Source organism: Salarias fasciatus, chromosome 17 (genome assembly GCF_902148845.1).
Source record: "Salarias fasciatus chromosome 17, fSalaFa1.1, whole genome shotgun sequence".
Taxonomy (NCBI): domain Eukaryota; kingdom Metazoa; phylum Chordata; class Actinopteri; order Blenniiformes; family Blenniidae; genus Salarias; species Salarias fasciatus.
The window spans coordinates 11840237-11857356 of record NC_043761.1 but is presented as its reverse complement, the minus strand read 5'-3'; the positions used below and the strand labels follow the sequence as shown (position 1 = coordinate 11857356).

The following is a 17120-nucleotide window of genomic DNA, read 5'->3' as shown; positions in this document are numbered from 1 at the left end:
ATCACTTTAAACATTTTCCAGTGATTGTATCATAAATAAATGATACAGGATGGGGAGCTTCATGTCTGTAGGTACAGCAGTGGGTCATTTCTTCTGTGTTCCAGAAAAACTAAGGAAAAACAGCAACCAGCACATTTCAACTTTACTTTAATTTCAAAATTTAAATGGATTTCAAGAACATATTAAGTTAAAACTGTATACTTTATTGTACATATAAAATTACTTGAAGCCTTCGCCTTTGAGAAAGAAAAGGCAACAGCATAAGCATTTTTATAGACTTTCCACTAATAAAATTAGTGATTAATGTGAATTTATTGGAATGGACTGATCCGCACCACAGGACTGTGATGCCCACAACGGCAAAAGTGGCAGATTTACATAAAAATGCCATTTTTATGTGTTAAAGAGCAACATTGTATATAAAAATAGTTGAGTTTGAAGGATTCCCTGATGACTGAGAGTGTTGGAAAGCAGCAGGAGGAATGCGTCAGGCCACGCTCTGCCTGCTGCTGTCCCTGCTGTGCGTCGACCCCCCGGAGCAGCGGCGGGAGAAGTCCAGGAAGATGCCGTCGTGCTCCAGCTCCGAGTCCAGCGAGCCCGCGCCGTGGTCGGCCATGACCTCCGGGCTGGAGGCCGGGCTGGGGCCCGAGCTCGTGTCCTGTGCCAGCGCTTTGGAGGACGAGGGGGAGTCGGACACCAGCGAGCCGCTGCAGTGCGTGTCGTCGCCCGGGGACGGCTCGGGGAGGAGGCAGGGGGAGGGATGCTGAGGGGCCGCGGGGCTGTCCGCAGCCCGGGGACGGGCGCTCAGGCCGGAGGACGCCATGTCTGGACAGAGGACAACACAGGACGCGGAAATTAAACATTTTAAAATTTAGTTTGCAAGTTTATCCAGTTTTCAGTCCAAAAACAATTACAGTTAATTGCTGACAGCTGTGTCTGTCTCGTTGTGTTTGGACAAAGGACTGATCACAGTCGGGTTCAGTGCTGGAGGCTGTGGCGGATTCGTTCTGCCAGGTGTACCTGAGCGTGCGGCCGAGGCGGCGGAGCTCTGGGAGTGGCTGCCGAGGCTGGCCGAGCTGGTGCGACCGGAGTCGCCGGCGCCGCCGACGGCAGACTTGGCCACGGAGCCGTTCTCCTCCAGGCAGGACGTGATCTCCGAGACGGAGTGGCGCCGGATGCTCATGCTGCTTCCCGTGGAGGAGTCCTGGTCGTACTCCACCACCGGGGTCAGCATGGGAACGTTGTAGCTTTTCGAGCGGACCACCGGATTCTTTGCGGCGGGAGAGTTTCCGGATTTGGAGGGCCAGGAGTGCTGCAGACGCTTCTCTGAAGGAAGGAGAGGAAACCTGAATTCAGTCATTCTTTATCCAGCTATTGTAGATGTGAAAAACATTTCATTAACGCCGTGAAGCTTAACAGACAGACCTAACAGACAGGAGGAACAGTGCAGACTGGAGGATCCGTCTCTGGAGTATAAACCGTGAGTCCCGAGGTAGGGCGAGACCACCTTCTGGATGAGGGACTCCAGGCGGAGGTAATCATCGGTTACACCTTTGGATTCGTGGACCCCCTGGTTAAGAAAACCATAAAGACATGCGTGTGTTGAGAATTTAAAACTCGTTGCTAGCTGGAGTGCGTTATGAAAGATCGGCCGCTGGGTTTTTGTTTGAAACGTCACAGGTTGTAATGAACAAATGAAGTAAGCTTCCAGCTGGGATGAACTCATGGCGTTCAGATCACAAAGTTAACGTTTTCATGCTGTGGGGGAGGAAAGACATATGGACTCAGGGCTCACTCCAGCATCTGTAAATAAGAAGAGATCAATCAGGTTTCGATACTGTGAATTACTGCGTCCATGGAAGCCACAGCGCAGAAAGAAACCACATAAATAGAAGAGACTTCAGTGAGCTGGCGTCACAGAAAGAGAGGGAAATTACTAACAGATGAAACAAGCAGCAGCAGCAGCACACATTCAGGACTGGATTTTATCTGTGTTCGACTCAAGCCTTTTCTGTCCTACTTTCCAGCATTTTTCATACATTTTGACTCCAGCCTTTTTCCACGTGTTGTTAAGCACTGCAGGTAAACACCAGTATTTATATATGTGTATTCTTTTCAGACTATGCCTTCTTGTTTCGTGCTTTCTGCCCGAATCAGAAAGAAGCGAAATCTGAGTCACCACAAGATCCGACACAAAGAGAAACAGACACACGGTGCATGCAGTCGCACACATGTGAGAAGACATTTACCAATAATAAAAGCTAACTGATGGTTCAGTGTGTGGCCTGACTGCTAACCATCCGATGGAAGAATCGGTGTAGGTATAGGAAGATATGTACATTCTCTACCTCAAGAATTGTTCAATCCGTCCTTCAGCCATTTCCACCCCTGTGTTGGTGGAGCTGGTGGTCTGATCCCTCTCATCCTCTTTGTGTGTCGAAGTGTGTTCGAGGCAGTGAAGCCCCCCCCCCAAGAAGCCTGAAACCTTGCATGATAGCCATCACCACTGGTGTGTGAATGATGCGTGTGTGGATGGATGAAAGATCGTATAAAAGCGTGCTGAGACTCCTGGAAGGACAAGAAAAGTCCATTTCCTCCAGCAGTGTCCAGACTGCAGGGAGGCTGCCTCCACTCGGTGTCTCTTTAATGAAACCATCTTTTGTTTTTTAACCCAAAATCCACCTTTAAAACTAACCGACAGCTGCAAAGGTTTAAAAACCTCCTTCATTATTCTTCTCTGGTCTTGTGAGGAAGCATGAGCTTTAAATGACTGTGTAAACACCACAGTTTCTCCCAGGCTGACACACACACACACACACACACACGCAGAGGGGGCTGAGTGGTCATGGGAAGACAACTCCGCTGTGTGTGTGTTCACACTGAGATTACTTCCTGTGAGATCCCTCTGCAAGAGACGCTGCGTGGCCCCCTTCTGCGCTCCGCTCCCTCCATCTGTTGCCATTTACCCTCCCGACTCACCCGACATCAGTCAGGGACGTCTGTGAGCAGCGGGTGTGAAAGGGTGAGCGTGGGTACAAGGAAAAAGAGGCGAAGGAGGGGGAGTGTGTGTGTGTGTGTGTGTGTGTGTGTGTGTGTGTACCTGTAGGATGAGCAGCATCTGGATGATGGAGGGAGGAACTCTGGCTCGAGGGCGAGACAGGGCCTCGTCCAGCTTCAGGTTGAGGGTGATGATGTTCCTGAAGTGGAGGAGAGCCAGCTGACGGACAGACGGCTCCTTCCCCTGAACACACACACACACACACACACACACACACACACACACACACACACACACACACACACACACACACACACACACACAGAGTGAAACGGTTTCACTGGAACGTGAGACGGAGGTCGGGTGGTGTGTGTGTGTGTGTGTGTGTGTGTGTGTGTACCTGCACTGGGTAGAAGATGGCCTGCAGCATCGACAGGACGTCACAGAAGAAGAAGTCCCAGGTGTCTGCCAGAGAGTCCAGCAGCTTCTGACCTGAGAAACCAACAGGAAGACCGTCCAGGGGGAATTCGATTAAGAGAGATGAAAAGAAAACTGTCATAAACATATGTGCTTTTACTTTTTGTTGGACTTTTCAATGTAAGAGATAACATTTTGAACAAATATTAGTCTTCTGTAAATTAAATTGCAGTAAAAATGTTGTTGTAATTTTGGTTTTTTTGGCCAAAAATTGAATAAAAAACAGCTATCAAACTTAATCTGACAAATAACTGATCACTTTGTACTGAACACTGATTGTAAAAGCGACATTATATGAAGCCTTGTTTCATAATTCATGAAGAATGCTCTGCATTGTTGAGAAAAATCTTCAAAATCAGGTAAAAAATCTCTCTGGGTTAACCGCAGTGTGGCACATTTCTCGTTACACACACTCGCTGAGAGGAACAACTGAGTGTGTGCGCTGCAGTAACTTGTGTTTTCATGCACTGGAAACACAAGAGACATAAAGGTTCATTTCCTGTCTGGGTTTTTTTTTTGTGACGACTGAGCTGCAAATGAACAACGAACCTGCAGCGTGTCTGAGTGTGTGTGTATGAATTATAGGTCATTTATTGACCACAAGAGAGCAAACAAAACTTTAAACCTTGTTCTCACCTCTTCAACCTCTGTGTGTGTCCGTGTGTGTGTTCACCAGTAGAGTTGCTCAATAAATCAGGAGGATTAGTCAGATGTTTATGTCATATTGAGATTTATTCATTGACTGGCACTGAGATCAGTGTTTTCTGACGCTGAGGGGAAATGTTGGTTAATAAATGAGAGAAATGTAAAACTTGAGACAAGGTCTTCCGTTCAGTAGTAACCATTTCTCTTCCACTGCATAATAAATAACTCGGGATAACCTTCATAGTAGCGAATCTTGTCCCGGAGAATGACCATGCCTTTAGTCAGCAGCTGGTTCTGAAGGTACTCCGTGAAAAACGAGCCCAGCTCCGTCTTCAGCAGCTGCCTGCAAAAACACAGCGGTTCGCGTCAAGTGGCGAACCGAACCGGCTCACAGTCACACAACCCCAAACTACTGCAGCAAGCTGAGGAAATGAGAAACGGCGTCGTTCGCAGAGTAAATAAAGGCTACGGCGATGCGCGAGCTCTTCATGGAGCAGATCCAGATGACGGTCTGTAAACAGAGGCCAGCTGGGATCAGCAGGACGGCTCTGCTGCTGTTATAAAAATGTAACCTTTGATCGAGGCTGACGGAACAGGTACCAGAACAGGTAGACCCGCATTATATGATCATCTGGGAAACAAGTTACCAGGAGCAGAATGTGAGAAACTTTGGCAAAGAGTTTGATAGAATCCAGGCAACAGTGAACTTTTCAGCACAAGAAGCTCATTCTTCTGCAAAGACAAACGTGCGTCTGTGATTTTCCAGTGAGCAAAACTTTGCAAAGACTGGTAACTATTTGCTAAAAAAAAAAAAGACCAATCATAACTCAAAACTTGATCTATTTTTTTCCTCAATAGAAGGAACACAGACAGGCTTTATCATTTAAATGATTTTTCTGAAAAGTTTCCACAAACTACAAATGCTCAACTGTTCATAAACGGAATAACAACAGTGTGTTTTGGCTCATGTGTGTGACTAACCTCACCCTTTACTGTGACTTATTTGGAGGTATTTAGCTGTTTTGAGAGAGGAGAGCTGCACGAAGTCAATATTTTACACCTTTACGGACTCAGCTGGGGTCATTTAAAAAGCACAAAATCACAAGGTGACCCACAGAGTTAAGCTATACAAGAAAAGTCCAAAGTGAAGATATCTTTGTTCAAATATAACTAACCTGACACCTTCGTTCAGAGTGTAGAGTTCATTTTCTCCCAGATCCTTCTTCTGGAAAACGGAGATCACTGCGTTGTGGATGCTACCAATAAACACAAAGTGCAACATTAAATGTTAGTCACATTCAGGAAGACCCTCACTGCAATCTGAGCCACAGCTGCACCAAATACACACATGATAGTCCCACCAGAAGATTATTTTTACTCTTGATCTTTAATAATGAACCTGTGCAAGTCTCACAGAAAAACTAGATTGTGGAGAGTTATTTCATTAAAGATCAGAGGGAGCTTCAGATGACAGCTCCTATCTGCCACTCGGTGTCAAATAAAGCCGAAACACTGTCAAAACAACCACAGAGAAGACAGAGTGGAGGGAAGCAGAGAGAAATCTTTGAGGCAGAATCAGTTGAAAAGAGTCGTAATGGACCCTGAGGGAGCCTGAGAGAGCTGATGTGTGTATGTCTGAAAAGACTTTCCTATTCATCGCGTGGATAATGGCCCCGACACAGCTTCCAGCTGCTGATGTTTGTAAAAACATCGACTCAAACACTTTGTATACAATAAATGCCTGAAGGGCTCGCGCACAAACATAAAGCCCAGACTTTCACAAAACAGCGCGGCGAAGCTCTCTGACCTGTTCCAGGTGGCGTTGGCCCCCGCCCTCCTCTGCTGGGTCCCCTTGTCCCGGCTGCACTCGTCCACCAGCCCGGCGGCCCCCGCCGCCCCCTTCTCGCCACCGCCGGCCGCCTGTTTAGCCTGCGAGAGGTCGGTCAGGCTGGAGGACGAGCCGGTGCCCAGCCTCAGCTTGCTGTGGAGACTCCTTGAAAGCCAAATGGAAGAAAGAAAGAACACTAATAAAGACCCGGCGTATTTACGGGACGTGAAAAGCAACAGCCGAGTTCTACAACCTATTTTATGCCACACAGGGTGAAAGGTCAGACTCAGAGTACTGTGTGAGGAAGAAAAAAAACACTTATTGCTGCTTAAACAGACTGTGGAGAGACAAAGATATGATATACCCTCACTGCATCCACCTTGTTTATTCAACACAGGAGATATATCATCTCTGCAACGTAATTAAATCTGCTTCCCTGGACGGAGCTGAAGAAAATAAAATAAATGTCTCGAGTCTGAGACTCACACGGTTTGTACTTACTCTAACAACTGTAGAGGAAGCAGATATCCCCACTCCATGTCTGTTACTCTCATGTGAATGACGCCTCTCGTTTGGCTCTCTCTCTCTCCCACTTCCTCCCTCTTCTTTTCCTCTCTCTTTCCTTTCTTTAAGCCTCCCACCTTTATCTCTTTGTCCCCCGCTCTCCCTAACTTCACCTCCCTTTGCCAGCCTGTGCCAGTCAGCGGCCACGTGACCCCGGGAGCTTTTGTGCCCGGCGAACAAAGGAACCCTTTGAGGTTCAAGAGCTGCCAAAGAGGGAGGGGAAAGTTTTAAAGGTGGCACACATTTCACTCCATCTTCCTCTCCTGTCTCCATCTGTTTGAGGGGCCCGGAACGGACAGAAGCTGCATTCAGGAGCTGGAATCATTGTTTATAAGACGTTTGTAATGATCCGTCTCCGCAAGATGCTGATCAGAAACAAAAAGGTCAAAATAAAGAAACAAGAGCGGACGGGACGGAGAGAGGAGGACAGAAGGTGTGTTTGTTGTTGGTTTGTCTGTCAACCTCACTCTTAGTTCTACTCCAAATAAATAGGTCAGTGTGAGAAACAGGAGCCCTGGGCTGTGACACACACACACACACACACACACACACACACACACACACACACACACACACACACACAAGCAGCCCACGTCAAAGTGGGGACAGGTTTCCTCAAACAAGGTGAACACAGCATAAGAGAAAATGAGGAGATGCTCGGAATAAAAGGATGATCCCCGGAAGCCGAGAGCTTTCTGTGTTTCGGGCCTGAATCCAGAGGAAGCGCTCAGCGTGACGAGGCCGCAGCCTAATTACTAAACAAAAGGGGGGAACGGGGGGGGGGGGGTCCACATGCATGAGAGCAGGACCGAGCTCATTCAGGAATGCGGCGAGGGTGTTTTACACTTTCGTCCACCTGAAGAACGGAGGAAGCCGCAAAAGGAAAGAGTGGAAGAAAAGAGAAGTGGCGGAGCTGCGGTGAAACTGCGAGTGAAGAGCGAGCGCTTGCTTTTACCTCCTGAACGAGCCCTCTCGCTCCATGTCCGCCCCTGCAGGCGGCCTGCGACCAGGCTGCTACGGCGCCCGACAAATCAGCATCTGGAGGAAAATGGAAAAAGATGAACGGATGCACTGATGAGTCCCCATGCAGGCTGTTCCACCTTTTTGTTTTATTAGAGCAGTGTGGATCGTAACAGTTCATTTCTACCAGAGGTTCTTGGGTTATACACAGGTTGTCAAATGGAAACTTCTCAAAAAATATAGAGTGAGACTCTCAGACAGTCAGACAGGTGTCTCTGCTCCCCGTCCGGCTAATGAAACACTGTATTCTAATCAAATTACAGTAAAGTGGTAGAGGCAGACACCTGATCCTGCCACAGACCCAAATGCCCTTATTCACCCGGTCTCACACACACACACACACACACACTGATGGAATGACACACGCAGACATCCGAGCCAATGCCCTTCACTTTATTAACAAGTAAAGATATTTAGGGGTCTGAAAGCGACCGGTTGGGTCATGATTTCTGGCTACAAAGCCTGAAAACAACTTCACATCATATTCTGCTGTCTTTTCAGGTCACTTCAGATGGATTTTACAGTAAGAAAGAACAAGTTAAAAGAAGTGACTTTTCTCTTAATGGAAGCAAGTCTCCATGTAGATCAACAGGTCGGTATCAGCCAAGTGAAAAACATGAGTCCAGGCACCTCGCTCATTGTGTGTTTGGAGGGGAAAAAGTGAATATTAGAGCCATAATTGTGTCTGGATGGATGTCTGTGACTCACTGGAGCTCTGGTGAATTAGGCTTGGCCCAGTGGAGGGAAATGTATCTGAACTGAATGACACACACACACACACTCACGGTTTAATCGGTGTGTCGTGCATTCGGCTGTCCGTCGTTCCCTCACACCACACTGCAGACTGCTTTAATGACTTGCTTAAGGGCACAAGGAGTGCGGTCACACAGAATGTGGTTATGAGTGTTTGAGACTTTCTGCTTTAGCATCTGGGCAGATTTTCAGGAATAAAGCCAGACCTTCATCTCATCTCCCACTCATTTAGAACCACACTTCAGCCTCCTCCTCCTCCTCCTCCTCCTGACTCTCTCAGCAGAGCAGAGTTTGCACTGTAAGGAGATATCAGGGTCTCCACTGCTGAAAATTAACACCCATAATCTGCTTCAGCTGTAAAACACAGCACACACACACACACACACACTGCAGACTGGCAGTACACTACAGCAGGGAAATTACCACCCTGCTCCAGACAAGTGCTAAAATAAATGTCTGTGTCCTGCAGCGGACTCTCTCCTCTGCCAGCTTCTGGCTGGAGGTGCTGCTGGGAAAGAAACCGGTCTGACAAAACACTCCTCCGGGCTGTCAGTCTGCAGGGCAGCTGGTGTCAAATGAACTGGTTTAATTTGTGAATTACAAAGAAAACACGGAGACGGTTTACCTAAAAGACGCAGAATGTGATTCTTGTCTGGAGGGTTTTATGCTGATTCCAAAGTTTGGAGTTTTACTCACTTTTCATCAGACGTCTTCCTCGTTAAGTTTCACCCAAAGTGCTCTTCAAGTCAAAACACAGCGCGGTGTTAAAGCCAGAAATAACTCCGGAGTCTGCGTGATGAGGAAAACAGTCCAGATCTTCAGCGCGTCATGGTGGCGCGTGCTGTCCAGAGAGAGAGAGAGAGCCGAGGCGCGCGAGGAGCTGTCAGTGCGGCTTCAGCCTCCAGAGAGGAAGTGAGAGAGAGAGAGAGAGAGAGAGAGAGAGAGAGAGAGAGCTGCGCGCACACGGACCGCGCTGTGCGTAAAAAGGTCCGCTGGTGGTTGGAGACGCAGCCTGTCAGTGGAAAATGTTTCAGGTTTGTGTTGGTGTGGTGTGAAGGATGACCCTCCCTCATGTCTGCATGTACTTCACTAAAACCATGTGGGACAGATGTTTGACACTCCTGCATCTGAATCATGCTCATTTACAATTAAATTTGGATCAGATCATCAATAAATGACTTTGATTTTAACTGAAACATGAAGATTTGTGCTGTAATGATATCACAGTATGTCCATGTCCCTTTATCTGATGTTGCAAAAGGTAGCAATAATGTCATTTTAAAACAACATAAAATATAAATAATATGGTTCAGTGCAGTTTGCACACCTGAAAGATGTCAGAGCCAAAGCAACCATTTTTGGTCATAATTTAGCTATTTTTTGTCCTTCTTTTTAAATTTATTAGGCTTGTTTTTCTTTGAATGAGCAATGTCTTTTGTACATAATCCTCAATTTGCATCACATATTCATTATTTTTTTCACATGATGAGTTCCATCTGAATAATTCCATAATTGTAATAAATGCGTATTCCCCTTTATGCGTATGCTTGTAGCTAATAATTCAATTCTTTCAACAAAGAAATGCAACATATTTAAACCAACATTTGTGTACAGTCGACTCATTTTACACACTCTAATAGTAATATTGTTCTTTTCTAACTTAAACAAGTTAAACTTAATGAAGTATCTACGATTAACATTGCAATAAATGTGATTAAAAATGGCAAATAATCTGAAAAGATTTTTAAGAAGAAGAATTTCTTGTTTCACTTCAATATTCTGTACATTTATTTGTAATTGTACAGTAATGACAATTTGAATGGCCATTTCTGACCTTGTGATATGGTTTAATTCATAGCAAATTTAAACTCACATATACTAACCTATAAATAAAAAAAACAACAAATATATTTTTTCTGTTGTTTAAAATGTGCAGACATCTGAGTACATTCTGAAACTTCTCACACTTTTTTGTGCAAAACATATAATGAAAAAGTTTGGATTTATTTTAATATGGCTGATCTAAAATCCTTCAGACAGAAGTGATTCGTGTGTACATGTAAGTGTGTTTTACACATTGCAAGTCATCTCATGAGTCACTTTGGATCCTTGTTCTGCTGGATTCAGATCTGGTGACAGAGGGAATCATCTGAGCTCAGTCAGCTCATCGTCTTCTTCATTAAATCAGTTTTAGGCGATTGAGCGACTTTGATGATTTGAGGTAAAGAAAATGCATTATCCATGCGTGTAGCAAAGTCACAACATGAGCGGAACATGGTGGTAAAGTTTGTACAAAAAATGTGTGAAGAAACTGTCCTGGACTCCGTCACCTGAACCAGATGTTGGATTTCTGGATAATTACATAAAAATACTGGACATTAGACTGAGTGCTTTTATTGCAGCTGCACAGGCTGCTGCATGCGTGTGTGTGTGCATGTGTGTGTGTGTGTGTTTTGTGACTCAAGAGCCTTTCATTGCCAAAGTGATGATCTCTGCCTGGACACATCAGCAGCATCCAGTATCTCATGTACAGGCCGCTGCATCAACCACACAACTACATCTCAATATCTAATTCCCCACAGAGATTGACTGAACACACATTTACACACATCTACACACAGCCAGGCCAAACCTTTTTCCTCCTCCTCTGACAACTTTATGACGGTGCAAAGTTGACTGATCGAGGATCAGATTGTGCTTTAAAGGGAACACCTGGAAAAACACAGCTCAGAGTTCACTGCTCACCTTAAAGGACACAAACACACAAATATATAATAACACTCTAGTTTCAAACAGATATACTTATTTCTCAGTGCCTTAATGCCTGCTGAAGTTTAAAAAAGTATATTTCATTGTCTTTCAGACATTGAAAAAGGGATTTTTTTGTGACTGTAATATATTAATTTTTAACATTTCTCAAATTTTAAAGTCACTTCCTTCCATCTAAACCTTTAATTCAGCAGAAGTGATTCATTCCCACATGATATATTTTCACAGTGTTTTGACAATAAAGCTCCTTTTCTGTTTCTCTTTCACAACCTCTGTCTGATCTGGTTTCTGTCTGCGATTTTGTTCTCTCACGGCACGCTTTGAAGAGCCTTTTCGCCAGAAAACCACAAAGCGCAAGAGTGTGTAGCCAAAAGTGCGTAATCTGACGTCTTTAGGATGAAAATGTTCTCTTGTTCGGTGCGCGCTTTGTTATTGATGTGAAACCTGTGGCACTTCAGGATGGTTTGTGCTCTCGCTTCCTCAGTTTGCATTTCATTTCCTCTTACACACACAATCGCGCACACACACACATATACACACTCCCCTCCTATAGCATCTGCTGCAGCAGCCATTCTAGTTCACACGGTAGATTTGGACAGTTCTTTTACCCGATGTTCTCCCTGTCGGGTCTCATGCTGTAAAGGTCAAGAATTAATCCATTGCGCGACCTCCACCTCTTAGAAATCAGATTCAGGTGATTTTTGTACAACGAGAACTTCCTCTTCCTGTTTAATCTTATTCAGGGTGCAGAGAGAGAAGTGAGAGGAAAAGCCTTTTTCTTTGAGGTAGAGGCAGAAAACACAGAACTCTAATTCTTTAAAAGCATTTAACATTTTTAATCTTGTTTTTTTTTCATCAAGGCCACAGCTCAACCTGTTGAAACAAGAGAAAAATCACAGTTCTTCTCTTTCTTTCTCTTCTGTTCGACTAATCCCTTTATTATCATTACAGCTGAAAAGAAAAATTGACACAACACACAGTGATAAAGCCGCGTTCTGACTGTTTACACTCCCTGGGAGTTCAGGCCGTGTCGATACAGACACTGTTTGTTTATGTCCGGCTACACTCCATCTCACCTCCTCTATTTAACCACACACAAACTGGCTTTAGCCGACACAAACAAGCACGGACAGGACACAAGCACTTCACGCACTCCGGGAACGGCGGGCTGGACAGGAAGTTCCCAGGTGGACACTCTGGAACCAGAGGCGTCCCGAGACGCCGAGGCCGTGCGCGCCGCGTTAATCTGGGCTGAGTAAACAGACGAGGGGAGGAAAAAAAAGCGGCTCTCGGGCCAACGGAAACATCAGCAGGAACTCGTAGTGACGCCCACGGCCTCCGACGCCCCCCCACCTGCAGCCGCTGCTCACACGGCTCCCAGTTCACACCAAGCGCAGCGAGGTTGCAACATCGCGGCTGCTGCATGAGGGACGACCTGTCCAAACAGCAAACACTCTCTTTCTGCCGGCCGGTCAGGGGAGAGAGCGCATGATCTCTGGGAACACCGGTCCACCGGCTCTGTTCAGTCAGAGGGTCAGGGGCCGGTTAATGAGCGAGAAGGAAAAATGAAAGTTAGAACAGAAAGGAGGACCGGTCTGGAATCGAAAGACTAATAACACAAGTTTTCTTTCAGTTTCAGCCACATCTAATAATTTTAGAGTCTATTGAACAGAGAAATTCAAAACGTCCTCAGGTATCAAAGATTTAAATGTCATGGGTGAGTAAATATTCAGAAACTAACAGTTTTTTTTTAATAATTAAAAGTCTGACACATTCAACTTTGACACCACTTTCTCCAGATCAGAGTCTCCTGCTTCATTCAATACTTTAAATTTCCTGCAGTGTGCACCGTGCCCTTTACCCCGTGCTGGCTGGGAGAGGCTTCAGTCTTCTCAGGTTAAATAGTAATGAATGGATAATATTTTACCGTCTGATAACATCTTTTCAACCGCGCTCCTTGACTTCCACCAACAGCGGACTCTGTGAGAATGTATGAATGTCGGGTTCAAACCAAAAGACTCAAAGAGCACTTCCTGTTTCCTGCTGCCATGCGGCCCAGTGGAGTTTTAAAATCTGACCCAGTTCCACCATGTGTGCTGTGGAGGTTCTCAGGCTGACCTGTGACCGCAGGTCAGCGCGGTTTAGGCAGCAGACTGCTTATAAAGCATCTTAAATTTTACGACAATCATGTGCTTTCTTTAAAGATAAGCATCAAAAGACAAATCAAGTTACATAATGAAGGCAGCAGCAGTAATTGCATGCATTAACTTGTAGAATCATGTTTGAAACTTGTTTTCACGCTGCGTTTTACAGCATTCAGACATTCATCTGTGCATAATTACTGATGACAGGTAGTTTAAAAAGGCGATCAATGCAAATGTGCTTATTGTCAATCTGAAGGTGCCACAAATACAGAACAGAAAATGTGTCTCAATAAAATGACCACCGAGATAAAAAAAACAAAAACAAAAGCAAAACAGTTTCCTTATGTTAATTTGCTGTGGAGCAATCAGCAGTTGATTTTGTAACATTGCATTTCTGCGGCCGGTGAACTTGAACTTTCACACACACACACACACACACACACACACACACACACACACACACACACACACACACACACACACACACACACACACACACACACCATCAGAAGACATGCATGCATTTCTGCGTTCAGCTGCAGTAACCTGCAGAGGGAAGAAAAGGAACAGTCTGTCGTTTATCAAATAACTGATCAGAAAAACTGTTTAATATAAAACATGATAATGATGACGACTATGCTGTACAGAGGAGAGTTTAAATGTAACTCGTGCTGTTTATCTTGAGGTTTCACGAGAAAATAAAAGTAAAATAACTGATCTTTTTATGCAACTTCTGAAAAAAAGATTAAAACTCATGCAATTGGAAAAAAATACAAATAAACATATAGAGACCAATAACTATGGACATATTGCTTGACTTTGACATTTGATCTAGAGATGACAGATCGGAAGCTTGAACTCGTCACAGCTGAATCAAATGTAGTTCTAGTGGAAAAAAGAAAAATACTACAGTTAAGGACTCAGTGAACTATGGAATTACCTCACTGTTTAGTCACCTCTGCTGCAGGAGGAAGCACAACCCAAACCTCAACCCAGCAGAGAGTTTCCACACTGATCACCGCTATTGTATGTTTGTATTATATATTCGCACCACAGTTAAAGTTCAAATGTGTCAAAACTGCCCGTTCTTTTTACTTGCAGTGCCTTCAGAAAAGCTTGAGGGACGTTTGTAGCAGAGAGAGAATGTGACACCTTACAGCTTACACTGTAAACAGATTATGTGTGCACGGAGTTCTGTTCTGTTTGACCTTTACAGCCCCTATGACCACCTGCAGGCGTTTCCTGTATTTTAAAAGTACTTTGGATTACTTTTCAAGAATAAAAGCTGTTAAACTTAGCATTAAGTGTGAATTTTCCATGTGAGCATGTGCTACATTTTGTCGCGGTGTGGTTTTCATTTCTCAGCAGGAAAAATACAGGATGGAAATTTATTGTTATAATGAACCGGTAAGCCTCGTTTTCCTTCCTGGGGTCTCTGCTCTCTCCGGCAGGCCTCCATATTTTCACCGTCTCCATGGAGACGGGCAATCGGCACAGGTTCACACCTCGAGATTTCCTGATTGGCTTTGAAGCAGAGTGTTTAACCTGCAGGACTCAGGCTGGATGTGCAATCAGTCCTGCAGGTGGAGGAGACGAAGACATCTGCTGGACAGGACGGGTACTGCAGCCACCTCACTCCATTTACCTGCAGATAAACACCACTCCATCACTCACTTTCATTTAAACAACTTTTATTTATTAAGTTTTTACAAATAAAGTAACAAATTTCATTGTACGGTAGCGCAAAGCGCAAAGTTTTTGTTTTTAATAATGAAGCTTGAACACTCTATACTTAGTGCAAAACATACCGTTAAAGGCTGCCGATGACTCCCTACTCGGATTCTATTTTTTTTTTTGTTTCATTCACTCATCCTTTTCTTTTTAAATCCAACCACTTTTGTACAATGTCAGCCACAATACAGAAAAAAAAAAACAAGAGGCGGTAAATTAAATTAGGTGCTGTTAGAGACAATAAAACGGCATGTAAAACAAAGTAAGATTTAGAGAAAAAAAAGAAGACATTTCACAGGAGCAAGCCACATAAAACATCATCTCTGCATGTTTTTGTGTGTTAAATTGGCTTTTTAATGTGTGGGCATTTCTACTGTAAAAAAAAAAAAAAAAAAAAAAAAAAAAAGGAGGGGGGTGAGTCTTAAACAAGCAAAACATATTTTTTTTAAAAAAGGCTCCTAATTTGATTCTGCTACACTGTCTCAGCCACTAAAAAAGAAATAAATCATACTTGTCCGTTTTACTTTCGACCCTGCTTGAATTCACACTGTCATGTTAATAACATTGCATTGCAGCCATTGCACAGAAAGCAAACAAGTGCGTCTCTCCTGTGAAAGACGCCGAAGCCGATTTCCTATCCGAGGCTTCGAGTCCGACGCTCGCGCCACACCGACAGGAAGTCGAACATGGCACCGAGTCCAGAACCGACGCAGAGTGGCTCAATGATTATTCACAGCTTCAACCCGACTCGACTCGACTCGCAGGGAAAACGTTGCGTTATGTGAAGGTGTCACAGGAAAAACTGGCGAAAGCGATGCTTCTTGAACAGACTTTACAAAGTAACCTATTCAGAGTATTTTGATGCAAATCTAAACATTCAACCCCAAAAGAAAGAAACTTTTCAGTGAAATTTGTACCAAATACTTTTCATTTTGACAAAACAAGGGGAGGATTTCAAAGGCCTTGCAGCTTCACTGAACTGAACCATCATCTTCCATTCATTATGGAACCGCAGACTGTTCTGCCGCCACCTCTAACACTGCCATGCATTCACATTCAATATTTAGTAAAGCTCAACTTTTTTCTTTTTTTTTAAATTAAAACCATCACAGCTGCTACAAAAGTCCATCCTACTGAGGCAGAAAGAAAACATGAGGTTTGTAAAAGCTTCCTACGTGGCTTCCTGTGTGAAATTACACAGAAGTCATGAGTTTTTGTGAGAAAAAACAAAAAACAAAAAGATGTCACAGTGAAGATTTACAAGTATGACTTTTGAAATGGAGACGCGTCCAAACGCAGGCGGCCTCAACGAAGCACGCCGTGGTGAGTCTGTGCTAAATAACTACCGTCTCAAAACACTGATTGCTGTTTATCGACATCTTTAAGGTAAATGTAACTGAAACTGTGCACAAAACCAGGGCAAGAAACTAGGCTGTTTTATTTTTTTTTTTTGTCTCCATTAGAGCTTTTCAGAGTATTTAACAGGCTAAATGCAGTTCCAAAACAGAGCAGCACTGTAATTCCCACTGAAGCCACTTCAGCTGACAGCAGAGGGGAACATCATGGCCCAAAAGCACTTTTCTCACAGCCCCACTGCCTGAGAGCTCAAAACTTGTGTTTGAAGTTCAGCAGATTCCACAGAAAAGTCAATACTGGGTGTATATATTTATATATATATATATATATAAAAAAATCTGCATTAATCTGGAGAATATTAAAATCTGACTGGACCAATGCAGGCTCTCCTGGCTGTGTGCACTTCCTCATAAGTACAGAGTGGTCCAAGCTTCAAATACAATCTTCTAAAACTCCCTCCTGAAAACTCAAAAGAGCGCCGGCGACCGACGGTCTCCGTCTCGTCCATCTCCCTGGCAGTTCCTCCTCCGTGATCTACGACTACCACGTCCACCGACGTCGACGCTACGCCCGCTCACTTCCACCCAACACCTCCACAGAAGCAACAAGAAGGATGCAAGGCACTAGTAAGTTCCCCCCCCACCCAAGTGAGGGCGGGGGGTCTAGAGGGGAGCAAAACGTAGACAGCAAAAGAAAAGAAAAGAAAAGAGCTTTTTTTGTTTGTTTTCAAGTACATTAAAATGGACACCATTGGTTTATACATTCACATTCATCTAACAAAACCGGGGGAGAAAGGGAAGAGGAGGGCTGTTTAAAGTGTCTGATATAGAAGTCC

The 17120-nt window shown here is 44.4% G+C and overlaps 1 protein-coding gene across 2 annotated transcripts; it reads right to left on the bottom strand.

Annotated features, from left to right (window-relative positions):
* Positions 1-131: 131 nt before the first annotated feature.
* On the bottom strand, positions 132-9303 carry LOC115404327 (proline-rich protein 5-like). Of its 2 annotated transcripts, none has more exons than XM_030113609.1 (10): positions 8982-9303; positions 7468-7550; positions 5928-6122; positions 5296-5376; positions 4357-4463; positions 3399-3490; positions 3101-3241; positions 1426-1570; positions 1021-1326; positions 132-825 (listed from the first exon to the last, which is right to left on the bottom strand). In XM_030113609.1, exons 2-10 carry the CDS (start codon positions 7491-7493, stop codon positions 488-490), a joined length of 1431 nt encoding a protein of 476 aa, XP_029969469.1. In that variant the 5' UTR covers positions 7494-7550; positions 8982-9303; the 3' UTR covers positions 132-487. The 2 variants fall into 2 exon arrangements, with proteins under 2 accessions (XP_029969469.1, XP_029969470.1); XM_030113610.1 differs by having other exon boundaries at positions 5928-6113; positions 8982-9302.
* Between the last annotated feature and the right edge of the window lie 7817 nt (positions 9304-17120).

Bases quoted from the DNA above. Each gene is read 5' to 3' on its own strand.
- LOC115404327 (XM_030113609.1), bottom strand. From the start codon at position 7,493: ATGGAGCGAGAGGGCTCGTTCAGGAG. The intron at 6,123-7,467 runs GTAAAAGCAAGC...TTCTTCCATTTG, and splicing joins CGAGAGGGCTCGTTCAGGAG to GCTTTCAAGGAGTCTCCACA. The intron at 5,377-5,927 runs GTCAGAGAGCTT...GTTTATTGGTAG, and splicing joins GCCAACGCCACCTGGAACAG to CATCCACAACGCAGTGATCT.